This window comes from Microcaecilia unicolor, chromosome 1 (genome assembly GCF_901765095.1).
Source record: "Microcaecilia unicolor chromosome 1, aMicUni1.1, whole genome shotgun sequence".
Taxonomy (NCBI): domain Eukaryota; kingdom Metazoa; phylum Chordata; class Amphibia; order Gymnophiona; family Siphonopidae; genus Microcaecilia; species Microcaecilia unicolor.
The window spans coordinates 49,544,321-49,558,637 of NC_044031.1; the positions used below are offsets into that span (position 1 = coordinate 49,544,321).

General features: G+C 44.7%; 1 protein-coding gene across 1 annotated transcript in view; it reads right to left on the reverse strand.

Annotated features, from left to right (window-relative positions):
- Positions 1-13,101, reverse strand: part of LOC115466518 — a 63,225-nt gene extending 50,124 nt beyond the window's left edge. The window contains exon 1 of the mRNA XM_030197840.1: positions 12,875-13,101. Coding sequence (XP_030053700.1) covers positions 12,875-13,060 — 186 coding nt within the window. The 5' untranslated portion in view covers positions 13,061-13,101. The remainder of the gene's footprint in view (positions 1-12,874) is intronic.
- Positions 13,102-14,317: the final 1,216 nt, after the last annotated feature.

The following is a 14,317-nucleotide window of genomic DNA, read 5'->3' on the forward strand; positions in this document are numbered from 1 at the left end:
GGTCTGTGCTGGGACTGCTGCTTTATAAAACATATTTATAAACAGGGGCGTAGCCAGACCTCGCTGGGAGGGGGGCCAGAGCCTGAGGTGGGGGGGCACTGTTTAGCCACCCCCCGCCGTCGCCGCCCCAGCCGCCACATTGGGCCCCCCTCCCGCCACCAACCCCCCCGCCGTCGCCCCTCCAGCCGCCGCAGCCGCTGCCACATTGGACCCCTCTCCCGCTACCAACCCTCCCCCACCGCGGTCGCCGCCCGCCCCCGCATTAGATACCTCGTTTGCTGCAGCCGAAGAGAGTCTTCTTTAGTTCAGCGCCGGAGTAGCGCCTTCGTTCAAGGAAGTTCCTGCTGTGATCAGCGGCAACGGCGGCGGGGGAGGGTTGGTGGCAGGAGGGGGTTCAAGGGGATCATCTCCAGGGGGGCCAGGGCCAAATTTACTCAGGCCCCACGTAGCTACGCCACTGTTTATAAATGATATACAGATGGGAATAATTAATGAAGTAGTTAATTTGCTGATGACGGAAAGTTATTCAACGTTGTTAAGTTGCAAGAGGATTGTGAAAAATTACAAGAGGATCTTATGAGACTGGGCATCCAAATGGCAGGATTATATTTAATGTGAGCAAGTGCAAAGTGATGCAAGGTTCCACATTGGGAATTACCGCCCAGGAAAAGGATCTAGGTGTCATTGTTGATGATACATTGAAACCCTCTGCTCAATGTGCAGCGGTGGCTAAGAAAGCAAATAGAATGTTAGGAAATATTAGGAAAGGAATAGAAAACAAAAGTGAGAATATTATAATTTATTTATTTATTTGCTGCACTTGTATCCCACATTTTCCCACCTATTTGCAGGCTCAATGTGGCTTACAAAATCTTACAACGACATATACACATTATAGAATAAGAATTTCAGAATAAAGATACAGATTGGTGCATAAGAATATCATAGCAATCATATTAACGGAATAATAATTTTACAATTGTTACAAATAAGAGTGCATGAGTAAATCATGTAGTATTGGAAGTGGATTGATAGATAAACATAACATAATGATATCAGGACAACATATAAAGTTCAGTCATGAGGATGTAATTAAGATGAACAAATAGGAGGGTTCGGTAATAGTTGTAATTGGAATAATTTGGGAGTTAGATTGTTATGGGGAATCTTTTTTGTACGTCTTTATGAATAAGTAAGTCTTTAGTAATTTTCGGAAGATTGTAAAGTCGTGTGTTATTTTTATAGCGATTGGTAATTCATTCCATAGATGTGTGCAGATGTATGAGAAACTGGATGTATGCATAGATTTGTATTTAAGTCCTCTGCAGTTGGGACAGTGAAGGTTTAAGCAGGTGCGTGATGAACTTTTGTTATTTCTCTCTAGTAAGTCAATTAGGTCTGACATGTAGGATGATAACGTCATAACAAAACTATGTAAGCCACATTGAGCCTGCAAATAGGTGGGAAAATGTGGGATACAAATGCAATAAATAATAAATAATAATAATAATGCCTTTGTATTGCTCTATGGTACGACTGCAGCTCGCATACTGTGTGCAATTCTGGTTACTGTAACTCAAAAAGATGTGGAGGGGCATAATTGAAAGGGACGTCCAAGTTTTGATGAGGACGTCCTCGCAAAACGTCCCCATCCAGGGGCGGGGAAACCCATATTTTCGAAACAATATGGACGTCCATCTTTTGTTTCGATAATACGGTCAGGGATGTCCAAATCCTGAAATTTTGTCATCCTTAGAGATGGTCATTCCTAGACTTGGTTGTTTCTGATTTTCGGCGATAATGGAAACCAAGGACATCCATATCAGAAACGACCAAATGCAAGCCCTTTGGTCATGGGAGGAGCCAGCATTTGTAGTGCACTGGTCCCCCTGACATGCCAGGACACCAACCGGGCACCCTAGGGGGCACTGCAGTGGACTTCATAAATTGCTCCCAGGTACACAGCTCCCTTACCTTGTGTGCTGAGCCCCCCAACCCCCCCCCCCCAAACCCCACTACCCCTAACTGTGCACCACTACCATAGCCCTTACGGGTGAAGGGGGGCACCTAGATGTGGGTACAGTGGGTTTCTGGTGGGTTTTGGAGGGCTCACTCTTTGCTCCACAAATATAACAGGTAGGGGGGCAGATGGGCCTGGGTCTGCCTGTCTGAAGTGCACTGCACCCATTAAAACTGCTCCAGAGACCTGCATACTGCTGTCATGGACCTGAACATGACATCTGAGGCTGGCAAAAAATATTTTTAAAGATATCTTTTGAGGGTGGGAGGGGGTTAGTGACCACTGGAGGAGTAAGGGGAGGCCATCCCCAATTCTCTCCGGTGGTCATCTGGTCATTTCGGGCACCTTTTTGTGCCTTGGTTGTAAGAAAAACATGACCAGGTAAAGTCATCCATGTGTTCATCAGGGACATCCTTGTTTCTTTCGATTATGGGTCGAGGACGTCCAAGTGTTAGGCATGCCCAAGTCCCGCCTTTGCTATGCCTCCGATTCGCCCCCTTGAACTTTGGCCGTCCCTGCGACGGAAAGCAGTTGGGGACGTCCAAAATCGGCTTTCTATTATACCGATTTGGACGACCCTGTGAGAAGGACGTGCATCTTCTGATTTGTGTCGAAAGATAGGCATCCTTCTCTTTCAAAAATGAGCCCGATAGTGGAATTAGAAAAGGTACAGAGAATGGCGACAAAAATTGTAAAGAGGATGGGACAACTTTTCTATGAGGAAAGGGAAGGAGGACTTGATATACTACCTTTCAGTGGGTTTTGTAACTACATTCAAAGTGGTTTATATATTATATACAGGTATTTATTTTGTACCTGGGGCAATGGAGGGTTAAGTGATTTGCCCAGAGTCACAAGGAGCTGCAGTGGGAATCAAACACAGTTCCCCAGGATCATAGTCTGCTACACAAACCACTAGGCTACTCCTCCACTCAAGGCTAAGTTGGTCTTTTACAATGGTGTGCTACCGTTTTTAGGACACGCTAACTATGTAGATGCCCATAATACTCCTAAGGGCATCTACATGGTTAGTGCGCTCTAATTTTTAGCATGTGCCTAGCATACCTTTGTAAAAGGGGCCTTAAAGCAGCTAGGGCTCTTCAGCTTGGAGAAGAGACAGCTGAGGGGAACTATGATAGTGGTCTATACAATATTGAGTGGAGTGGAACAGGTAGAAATGAATTGCTTGTTTACTGTTTCCAAAAGCACTAGAACTAGGGGGCACGCAATGAAGTTACTAAGTAGTAAATTTAAAACAAACCAGAGAATATATTTCTTCACTCAACATATAATTAAACTCTGGAATTCATTGCTAGAGAATTTGATAAAAGCAGTTAGCTTAGCAGGGTTTAAAAAATTTCATAAGCCATTATTAAGATGGACTTGGGAAAATTCACTGCTTATGTTTGGGATTGGCAGCATAAAATCTCTTTTACTGTTCTGGGATCTTGCCAGGTACTTGTGCCCTGGATTGACCACTATTGGAAACAGGATACTAGGCTTGATGGACCGTTGGTCTGTCTCAGTATGGCAACGCTGATGTTAATATGTTCTTATTTTCTATCCTACAAATCAAATTGTCAAATAAAAAAAACTGAAATTTTCTGGTTTCACGAAGCAATACAAAGAAAAAATGATGAAAACTGTTAAGAAAGGAAGTCAACCCAGATGCCTAGGCAGAGTGGGCACACAAACAGGCGGCGGCATGGCACAACTAGGAAAGGGGGATGGGTAGGGTGGGGTGGGGGGATAGGGTAGGGCTTGCAGGTAGAGGTAGACAGGCCTGATCAGGGACAAGCAAAGGGAAGTGCTAATGAGTAATGGAGAAATAAGGGAAAAATAGATTAAGTGGGGAAGTGAGGAGGGAACGGGAAGAAGTCACTGGAGGCAGCAAGAAGGGTGTTTAGCAAGAGTTCAGTCGCCATATTGTCTGCTGCTCCAGCAGCTCAAGTATGCAGCATGGAAACAGCATCCAGCGAATACTTACCAGGCATTGTTTTTACTGCCTCTCGCAGCCTTGCTCAGCACCGGCGTGGTTGGTGGTCTCTCACTCATAGTGAGCCTTGTGCTGCTGTTTGCTCGGCGCTGAATTCTTAGAGGTACTGCCTGGTTGCATTCCCATGGCTGTTTTTTCCCAACTGGGGTACAGGTTGCCTTGGACAGTGCTTGGCTGCGTGAATGCTGACCTTCGCTTTTATTCTCGCAGTGTCACGAGAATCTGCAGGTAAGGTGGTCAGAGGTTGGGAGAGGGCGAGTTTTATGCAACCTCCTTGGCCAAAGTGCTGCCCGGGCACGAAGCAAAATGGGTGGACAGAGGAGTGAGTACAGTGCCCTTTCAATACACATGGAGGTCTCCTTGCTGTGAGATGATCATCTGCTGTTTGTGTGATGTGAGCAGTTCTGCTGCAGAGAGAGTAACATGGAGCATTTTGCAAAGCGGGGGTAGACTGGGCAGCGCTAAGGGCTCCGCATTTTTGGGCGGGACGCTACTTTCTTTCTTGGATAGGGTCCCTTGTGGTTTTTCCAGAGGTGGCACCCTGGCCTACTGTTTACTGCATGTACCTTGAGCTTAGTGGTGTGGGTTCATGTCCTCCACTACAAAAAAAGAACATTAGAGGACAGGTTATGTGAAACACAGCAGGTTGCCATTCCACAGGGTGGAAGGGGCCCTAGCTAACCTTTCAGACACGCTGCAAGCTCATTAAGCCATACTGGATTGGTGAGGTCATAGAATTGCAGGGGACGCCATCTTTGGGAGATTGTTTTCCTGGACAGCCATATTGGAGAGGCATCACCAGTTAACGTGGTGGCCATCATGGTGAAGTCAGTGGCCTGCATTGGTGACCATCTTGGTGTGGTCAGTGGCTTGCTTTGGTGGCCATCTTGATGAGGTCAATGGCCTGCATTGGCGGCCATGCTTGTGATCTCATCATTGAGGTTTGGCAGCCATGTTTCTAGGGCTGGATAGGACATCATTATGTGCATGATTTTTGTGTCTGACAAAGTAAGAAGGGCTCTGGGACACTCGGTATTGTTCAAGTGCCCACAGCCCTGGTGGCAACATTTGTGCTGTGGGTGGAGCAAGGGGTGGCTTGGGATTTTCCAAGATGGGCTCTTCCCTCTGGCACTGTCGGGGCCATCTGTTCCACTCCACTCAGTATTTTGTATACCTCTGTCATATCTCCCCTCAGCCGTCTCTTCTCCAGGCCGAGGTGCCCTGGCTGCTTTGACCTTTCCTCACAGGCAAGTCACTTTGGGGAAAGTTGTTTACTTAATTCACATTGGGCCGTTTTTATAGGTGGTGTTTCCTTCCTCCCCTGGGATGTGTTCACTGCAAACGCCTGTTGCTTTGGATCTTGATGGAGCAAAGTGTAAGTAGTTTGCAGTAATGCAACTTCAACTCTGTGCCTGGTTGTCATGTTGCATATTGCCGCAGGTCACAAAGGACTAAAAACTTTGTGATTACAGTTCAGTGACCATAAACCTGGTACCTTGTATTATTATAGACCCTTTAGAACTGCCTGGTATGACTGCCATCATCCAAGGGAAAGGACATAGACCTATAGGTCCATTACTCTCCTCTCTTCTTGGTGCCAACTAGAATCATCTAGACATATACGCCTACTTATTCCCTTATCCCATGCTGGGTTAAGCCCCGTTTCTATAGTGTCTTCTAAAGACCCCAGACAAAGTCCATTCTGATAGCTAGCCCGCTGAGTTTACTATTTTACTATATTCCTCCGGCTTACCTCCTGCTTACCCCCTCCCCTTTATAGCTCTGTCCTGTCACCTCTGGGTCTTTACCCTTCTGTCACCCAGGAGGTTGGCTTCTTCCAGATGACCTCTGCATGTGTTTCCTGTTATGGGGTATATACACTTTGGTCCTAAGATGTCTACTAGACGGTTATTAGCATAGATCCCGTACTGGCTTTACATACTGTTGTGATAGCCTTTCTTGTCTGGTCTGGGAAACGGGACATAGTATAGTAGGTATGGCTCCATTGCTCCCATTCGGGCATATTCTTTCATTATCACTTTGTGGACAGAGTCTATAGTATACTAAGCTATTCTCTGACCACTGCCAGGCAGGCCAGTTACCATATACTCAACAACAGGGTGGGGCTTGGCATTATTAACCATCACCCCCATAAGCCCTGGGAGTTGCTAATTAAGATGTTCTTAGGACCAGAGTATGGGTGGCGCCACCAGGAATCCTGCATAATTAGGGTGGATAGGATATTCACAGAGTGAGGGTTTGCCTCACCAGGATTCTGCACAAGAGCGTGTAACAGGATACGTAGAGCTTGATGGTGCTTTGCTGCTGAACGGATGATGAAGCTCTAGCTTACACCCAGGTCAATATCGGGACCTGGCAATTCGATGGTCTATGGTGCACCCATTGGGTTCCTCATATTCTTTCAAATCTTTCTCACCATTTACATTGTTCCCATCAGATGCTTGGAGTACATATATAAGCCAATACATTTTCTTCCGTTAATGACATTTTCCACAGGTTGACTTCACAGAGGCACATTTCAATTGCTTCACCATGGAACAATGCATGTGTGGGGAACATTTCTTCTGCAGCATACTGACTCCACCGAGCATTAATCAGCCTGGGTTCTAGTCATAATTGGGGATGCCAAACATGGCTAAAGATGTGAGTCCACATGCAGGTCCCTTGGTTATGTTGGGTACTGCTGATTCAGAATGGGTCAGGATGGCTCTGTGGATAAACCGGGTAATGCAGAAGCAAGTGAGCTCTTTTGGCGCTGTTGGTTACTGAGGGAGTCGGCATTGTTAAGGATAGCTCTTGGGTGAGGCCAGGAAATGCAAGAGTGATACATAATTATTTGCATACTGAGCAATGCAGGAACGAGGCATAATTATTTACATACAGCACTGCCAACCAGTATGCAGTCTGCATGGTTGCTGGTGTGGAGAGATGGCCGTAGCTAGGGTTAGGGGGATGGGGAGACCACAACAAGCGAGGTGTCGCTGTCATGGTCTGTGCTGGTGGATCCTAGCCTAATGGAACACACAGCAGTGTGTTGCAGGCCAAATTAAGCTGCAATGGTGGGCAAATGTGAAGTGTTTTGTCACATACTAACAGTGGCACGGATGATGTCAAAACCAGGGGCAGTTCCTCTCTTGCACGGAGGTGGGGATAGTGCCACGTGCCAGGGTAGCAGAAATACAGCGGTGTCTATCTCAGATTTGCACGGAATGGGGAGGCTGAAGGCATCAAGGAGAGTCAATGGTTAATAGTCAATGGTTAAGTAAGGGCATGTACTTGTATGGCAACCTCTCGCACTTCGGCATTTCAATGATATATGCTTCAGGCGGAGCAGGAAATGTGCTCCGAGGGCTAAGGTGAAGCAGTTGGTACTGTGTGACTCAAAAGGCTAGGCACCCTGCCCAGAGGCGTAGCCAGGTTTTGACATCAAGGGGAGCAGACTTTTCTAAAATAGGCACCAGTGCAAGGCTGAAAGGCTGGAAGAGAGGGGAGGGTTAAAATCCTCATGGGCATATGCAGTCAGTGACTCATCTGTTTTGGGAGGCTAGGGTGTGGTTAGGGTGGGGCTAGTTAAATTCCTTAGGGTGGGGGCAGTAAAGGGATAATAGGGATACTTTTGAACACAGCAGTGAGGGACCCGTTCGCTGTGTCTCTGGTGCATATGCACCAGCTATTTCCCCCTAGTATCTCTGTTACTGATGGTATTAGGCACACTGAATACACTCTAGAGAAAACATTCAAATAATGTACCACAATAATGAAAATTATTAAACAGAACAGTATTTGCAGTATTCTGGAAATATATGCAGGTACTTTAACACTGGACTCCTAGTCAGTCCTAGCTCTCAGTCCAGTATCTTCCTGTTGGCTACGTGAACAGTGGAATTCAGCAGAACTGTAACAGAAATGTTATGGTTACTGGCAACCATAAAATAGCCTATCAATTTTTTTTTACTAAGTTGCCAAATGCCCAACAGGCTTTAGATCTGCTGGTCTTTAATTTACTGTACAGTTACCAAACATGTTTGGAAAAAGTATTATCTGTATTAACTGTTATCTAATGGGTTAGAGAAGTGGACTGAGAACCAGGGAAGCCAGGGATTACATCCCACTGCTGCTCCTTGAGAGCTTGGGCAAGTTATTTAACTCTGCATTGCCTCCTGTACAAACTTAGACTGTAAACCTCTAGGAACAGGAAAATACCTGTTGTACATGAATGCAACTCACCTTCAGCTACTACTATGAGAGGTATGAGCTAAATACAAACCCAACATCCAATACCAGGCATATTGTGAAGTAATATAGAAACCTACAAAAGTCATTGGGGAACAGTAGAGCAACTCTACCATAATAGCACTAACATCTAGGAATCTCACAACAAGGGTTTACCTAGGAAAAAGCAGCAACATAAATATTGTAGTGGGTACTAGAACATCAATATACCTATTGAAAAGGATTAACAAGCCAGATTAATACAGATTGATGCTACACAGACATTCAGTGCTTAACAAAATACCTAGCCTCCTTCACACACACAGAACATACAGATCCTCATCATATACAGAATAAGTAACCATAACCTAAAAATATAAATATATAGACAAAAATTAATCTGAACCTCTAAGAAGCAACACCAGAAATAAAGAAACAGCGATGTGTGGAAAACAAAAATAGCAGCTGCAAATTTCAAAAACTGATATATTCCAATCACTACATTAGAAATTAACAAATACAAATAAATAAAAAAAAACAATTTGTACCTGTGCCAATTGCCGCCAACATAAGCAAAAGCAACAACAGCCTCCTCAGCAGCAGCAGCAGAAGAAGAATCAGGGCTGGGAGCTGGGCGGCCACAGCTCTGGGAGGAGGGCCAAAAGCACAGACGAGACAACAGACAAGCATTGAGGGAGGGAGGCACTGGGAAAAACAAAACAGCCCCTGCGCTTGCCACAGCCAATCCCTGCACGCCTCCCCTGCAGTTAGCCAATCAGATTGCACTTGGGTGCATGATTTCATTGCGGTGTGCCATTGCCAACCTCCTTGCTTGGTGCCAACAAGTGTCCAGAGGACAGGGGCACACTTGCCTGAATCACGAGTTGGAAAGTAAGGGAAAGATCAGAGGGGCGTGCTGCGTGACCAGCAGAGCACAGCAGCAGCGGTGCATACAGGAAAATGGTCCCACATGCTTTCACTTTGTTCTTACAGTTGATACCGCTGCTGCACTGCCGCTGAACTTGAAAGGTGTAACAAAATGATCACTAGAGAGGGAAGGGAGAGAGACCAGTGAAGGGAGTGGGTCCAGCAGCAAAATAGGCGCCGTTTTTATCCAAATCTGTTTGGGGGAGCAGTCGCTCCCCCTACGCTCCCCTAACTACGCCACTGAGTCCCTGCCCCAATAATGTGCTAGTTAGATCGATTAACGTATTTAGCAGTTGGATATTGTAAACTGGATGCATGAATGCAAATGCATGATACTGTAAATGTCTTTAAATATGTATATAGCAGAAAGCTGCGGCCATAATAAATTCCACTTTTCTTCTCAGATAAGATGGCAGATGTCGATTATTGGAGTGTGTGGTATGGAATGAAAGGAGAGTGCCAAGGTGCCGCCTGTCCTGTTTGATGGATCATTGATGGGACACAAACACTGCTTTGATTACTCATATACAGAAATAAAGGTCAATGAATAGATTTTCAAAAACAATACAAGGTCTCACCTTGCAGTTTTGCTTTTTTTTTTTTTTATTTAGAGTAGACTAACATGGCAGCCACACTACTTGGTTGTTCATGAAAACCTTGAAAATTCTGTAATACATTTTCAGTCAACTTTCTGAGGGTACCTGCTAAGCGGACAAGTGCCAGCCTCCACATTATTCTACTACTACTATTTAGCATTTCTATAGTGCTGCAAAGCGTACGCAGCGCTGCACAAACATAGAAGAAAGACAGTCCCTGCTCAAAGAGCTTACAATCTAATAGACAAAAATAAAGCAAGCAAATCAATTAATGTGTAGAGGAAAGAGGAGAGGAGGGTAGGGTAGGTGGGGCGAGAGGTTACAAGTCAAAAGCAATGTTAAAGAGGTGGGCTTTCAATCTAGATTTAAAGATGGTCAAGGATGGGGCAAGACGTAGGGGCTCAGGAAGTCTATTCCAGGCGTAGGGTGCGAGACAGAAGGAGCGAAGTCTGGAGTTGGCAGTAGAGGAGAAGGGAACATATAAGAAGGATTTATCCATGGAACGGAATGCACGGGAAGGGGTGTAGGGGAGGACGAGTGTGGAGAGATACTGGGGAGCAGCAGAGTGAGTATTTTCAGTGGCACTATCTGGGTAATGTTACTGAATATTTTCTTTTTCTGCTTCTGCCGGGGTAGTCTGTGGGCAGAGTGAGGGCAGTCCCCAAAGTTATCTGATTAGTGGTGATATTCAACTCGCTAACCAAATATTTGCACTCAAAAAAAGGCTGAGAACTTTGGGGTCCTTTTACCAAATGACGGTAAAAGATGGCCCACGGTGGCACTGGCATGTGGGATTGCTGCACTCTGAGGCCACCTTTTACCGCTTTGATAGTAACATAGTAGATGACGGCAGAGAAAGGCCTGCACGGTCCATCCAGTCTGCCCAACAAGATAAACTCATATGTGCTACTTTTTGTGTATACCTGGCCTTGATTTGTATCTGCCATTTTCAGGGCACAGACCGATGAAGTCTGCCCAGCACTAGCCTCGCCTCCCAACCACTAGCTCCGCCTCCCAACCACTAGCCCCGTCTCCCACCACTGGCTCTGTCACCCAATCTCCTCTAAGCTTCTGAGGATCCATTCCTTCTGTGAAAGGCCTTTTTGTATAAAGGGCCAGTAAATGGCAGTGAGGGTGCTGGCGGTAACCTGACAGTAATTGGGCCGCGTGTGGTGCTGCCCAATTATCGCTGGGTATGCCCTCTGACAGTAGAAAATAAAAGGGTATTTTCTAGCACCAGAAATGGTGGGAGGGAGACCTGGAACTACCACTGGGCTCCTGGACAAGCCTGGCGGTAGGGCCAATTTGTCACACACCAAGCCGGTGGTAGCCCTACCAGCCTTCAGTAAAAGGGCCCCTTTATCCAGTTAGCTATCTAGATTGCAAGTTGATATTTGCACTGTCCGGATAGCGGTGCCGGTCACCCCTGAATCTGGATATTTATTGCCTGTCAGTATCTGGATCCTGGCACTGAATATCCAGATTATTTTCAGTCATGGCGACCAGAGTTTTCTACAAAATGTTTGCTGCCAAGGCTGAAAATCAGCTCTACTGACACCAAAGGTTTTTTCCCCCCCATATGCACGAATACAGACAGACTTTACTTATTTATTGGTATTGATTAACCGCCTTTATGAACAGGTTTACCCAGGGTCCAGTTTAACATAAAATTTACCATTTTGTTAATGTCATAACAAAAGTAAAATGATCAAATATAACCATAAATACAATAAATGAGGTTAACTTGGAAATATGATGTCAGTACAATACAAAGAATACCAGAACTGACAGCATGGAGGAATATCAAAATAACATAGATATAATACGATGTCAGCATAATACCAACGAAACACCTAATAAACAAACATTACAACATTCAAATAACCTAGATACTTAGAAGCATTTTTTTTCTTGGAAGAACATCATGTTTCTTAACGATGTTTTATGAAGTTATGTATGCATGTTTTATAATAGTACTAGTAAAAAAGGCCCGTTTCTGGAACGAATGAAACGGGCGCTAGCAAGGTTTTCCTGGGAGTGTGTATGTTTGAGAGAGAGAGGGAGAGTGAATGTGCGGGTGTGTGACAGAGTGAGACTGTCTGTGTGACAGTGTGTGTGTGAGAATGAGAGTGTGTGACAGGGCCCCTCCCCTGTTCCTAATGCCCCTCACCCCGTTCCCTCCCCTCCTTTTTCTCCTCCTTCCCACACTTTGGGTTCCTTAAGGCTTTCAAAAGTCTATGTACCCCCGTGGCCCTAACGCCCAGTATCCGGATACCCCACCGCTTTCCTCCTCCCCCCTCCCCCAAGATGTAATACTTTCACGTCCTTCATTTTTTTTTTAAAGTGTCCTATCTACCCTGTGTACAAATGCCCGGCATTCAGATTGTGTTCCTCTCGTAAATTTTCATTTCTTTCATTCATTCAGAACTTGCCCTCCCCCCTGAACACGTTTGGTTCCTTCAGTCTTTTAAAACTCTCCTATGTACCCTGTGTGCTAATGGCCAGCATTGAGATTGTTTTCCTGTCCCAAATTTGCATGTCTTTCAGTCATTCACAACTCCCCCCCCCCCTTCTCCAGTTTAACACTTTCGTTTCCTTCAGTCTTTTAAAACTCTCCTATCTACCCTGTGTCCTAATGGCCAGCATTCAGATTGTTTTCCTTTCCCAAATGTTCATGTCTTTCAGTCTTTCAGAACTCCCCCCTCCCCCCATTTAACACTTTCAGTTCCTTCAGTCTTTTAAAACTCTCCTATCAATCCTGTGTCCTAATGGCCAGCACTCAGATTGTTTTGCTTTGCCAAATTGTCTGTCACTGAGGTCACTGAGGTCAGTGCGTGCCTGCCTAGCAGACCACTTCCGGCAGGCATGGTCCCAGGCACATCCTGTTGGAGGTGAGAATTATTATATAGGAAAAGCATGGAAATAAAGATCCATTGATTCATTTACTTTCATTGATCACAACTGCTGTAGGGTCAGGATAGCAAGAAGATTGCTTGTATAAATATTTGTTATTAGATTATGAAGTATATAGTGCTTTCTCTCTGTCTCACACAAATGCAGACACCCACACAAACACACAGGAAGTCATCTAATAACACTTACCATTCTTTTCTCAGTGTCATATTCAAAGATTTTGAAGTGAGAGTTTCCAGGAAGACCCTTGTTGTAGACATCAACAGCCGAGGCAGCGTCCTTGTCTTGTACTGTCCCAGAATTCTGGCCAATCGATGCTGAGAGAACCACTGTAGCCACAGCAAACATGCAGACAACTTTCAGCCAGCACTCCATTCTTTATCTTTTCGGTTCAAAGTAGTCTTTGAAGTGGTATGAATGAGCCACCTTTATATGATTCAATCAGGAAAGATTTTCTTTCACTTGTTCCAGTATCAAAGCAATAATTAGTCTTACAACATCTCATGTGGGACGTGCACAGCACAATCATCTCATTTTACATCATATCTTTAATTATCTACAAGTTATAACAATTGGCTAAGAACTGGTCTAGATGGGAACTTCCATGGAGTTTAGAAATGACTAATGCAATCTTTCATCTCAATGTTTGTTGCCATTAAGGCATTTCATTGCCAAAATAAATCTTTGCTGGGGAGGTCTCTCTTCTGCTATTTCCTTTCTTCCTTCTGTGACAACCTGATTTCATCCTGTATGCATGAATTTCTATCTCTGATTTACATATGAAAACCAGTTCTACATGTCCATTTACGCAGTAGGACAAATACAGTACCAGATCATTACATTCTGAAAGACACAACAAAGTGGTGACCCTACATTCCATCTACCTGAATGCATTCCACAGTCTTCTAGGTCTTTAGGAACATGATTCATGTCTCTTTCTTGGCCATCGTACAGGTCGCTTAAAGCAGACTCATTGAGGCATATTTTCAAAGCACTTTGGGAGGCTAAGTTCCATAGGTTTCTATGGAACTTTGGGAGGCTAAGTGCTTTGAAAATGAGCCTCATTGCATTCTAATTTCATTATATTTGCATGTACTTCAATCTTAAGTAGAGGAGTGTGGTAGCCGTGTCAGTCCACTCTTAAGGTTATCAATAGAAATCAAACAAAATAAAACATGGAAAAGAAAATAAGATGATACCTTTTTTTATTGGACATAACTTAATACATTTTATGATTAGCTTTCGAAGGTTGCCCTTCTTCGTCAGATCGGAAATAAGCAAATGTGCTAGCTGACAGTGTATATAAGTGAAAACATTCAAGCATTACTATGACAGTCTGACAGGGTGGGAGGATAGGGGTGGGTCGGAGGTATGCATGGGGACATCAAAGCATATCATTGATATTCTAACAGGATGGGTGTGGGTAGGTGAGGGGTGGGGTGATCAACAGAGACATACAGCTTTATGGTTTATAATGGGCTAGGAACCCCAGGTCCTTGTTAAGTCCTTTCTGTTGGGTGTTAAAATATTCAATCATTCTGACTTCAAAGGTCTTACGTTCTTGTATGGTTTTAAAGTTACCTTTCAGTATTCTCACTGTGAAATCACTGGTACAGTGTCCTGGTTCTGTGA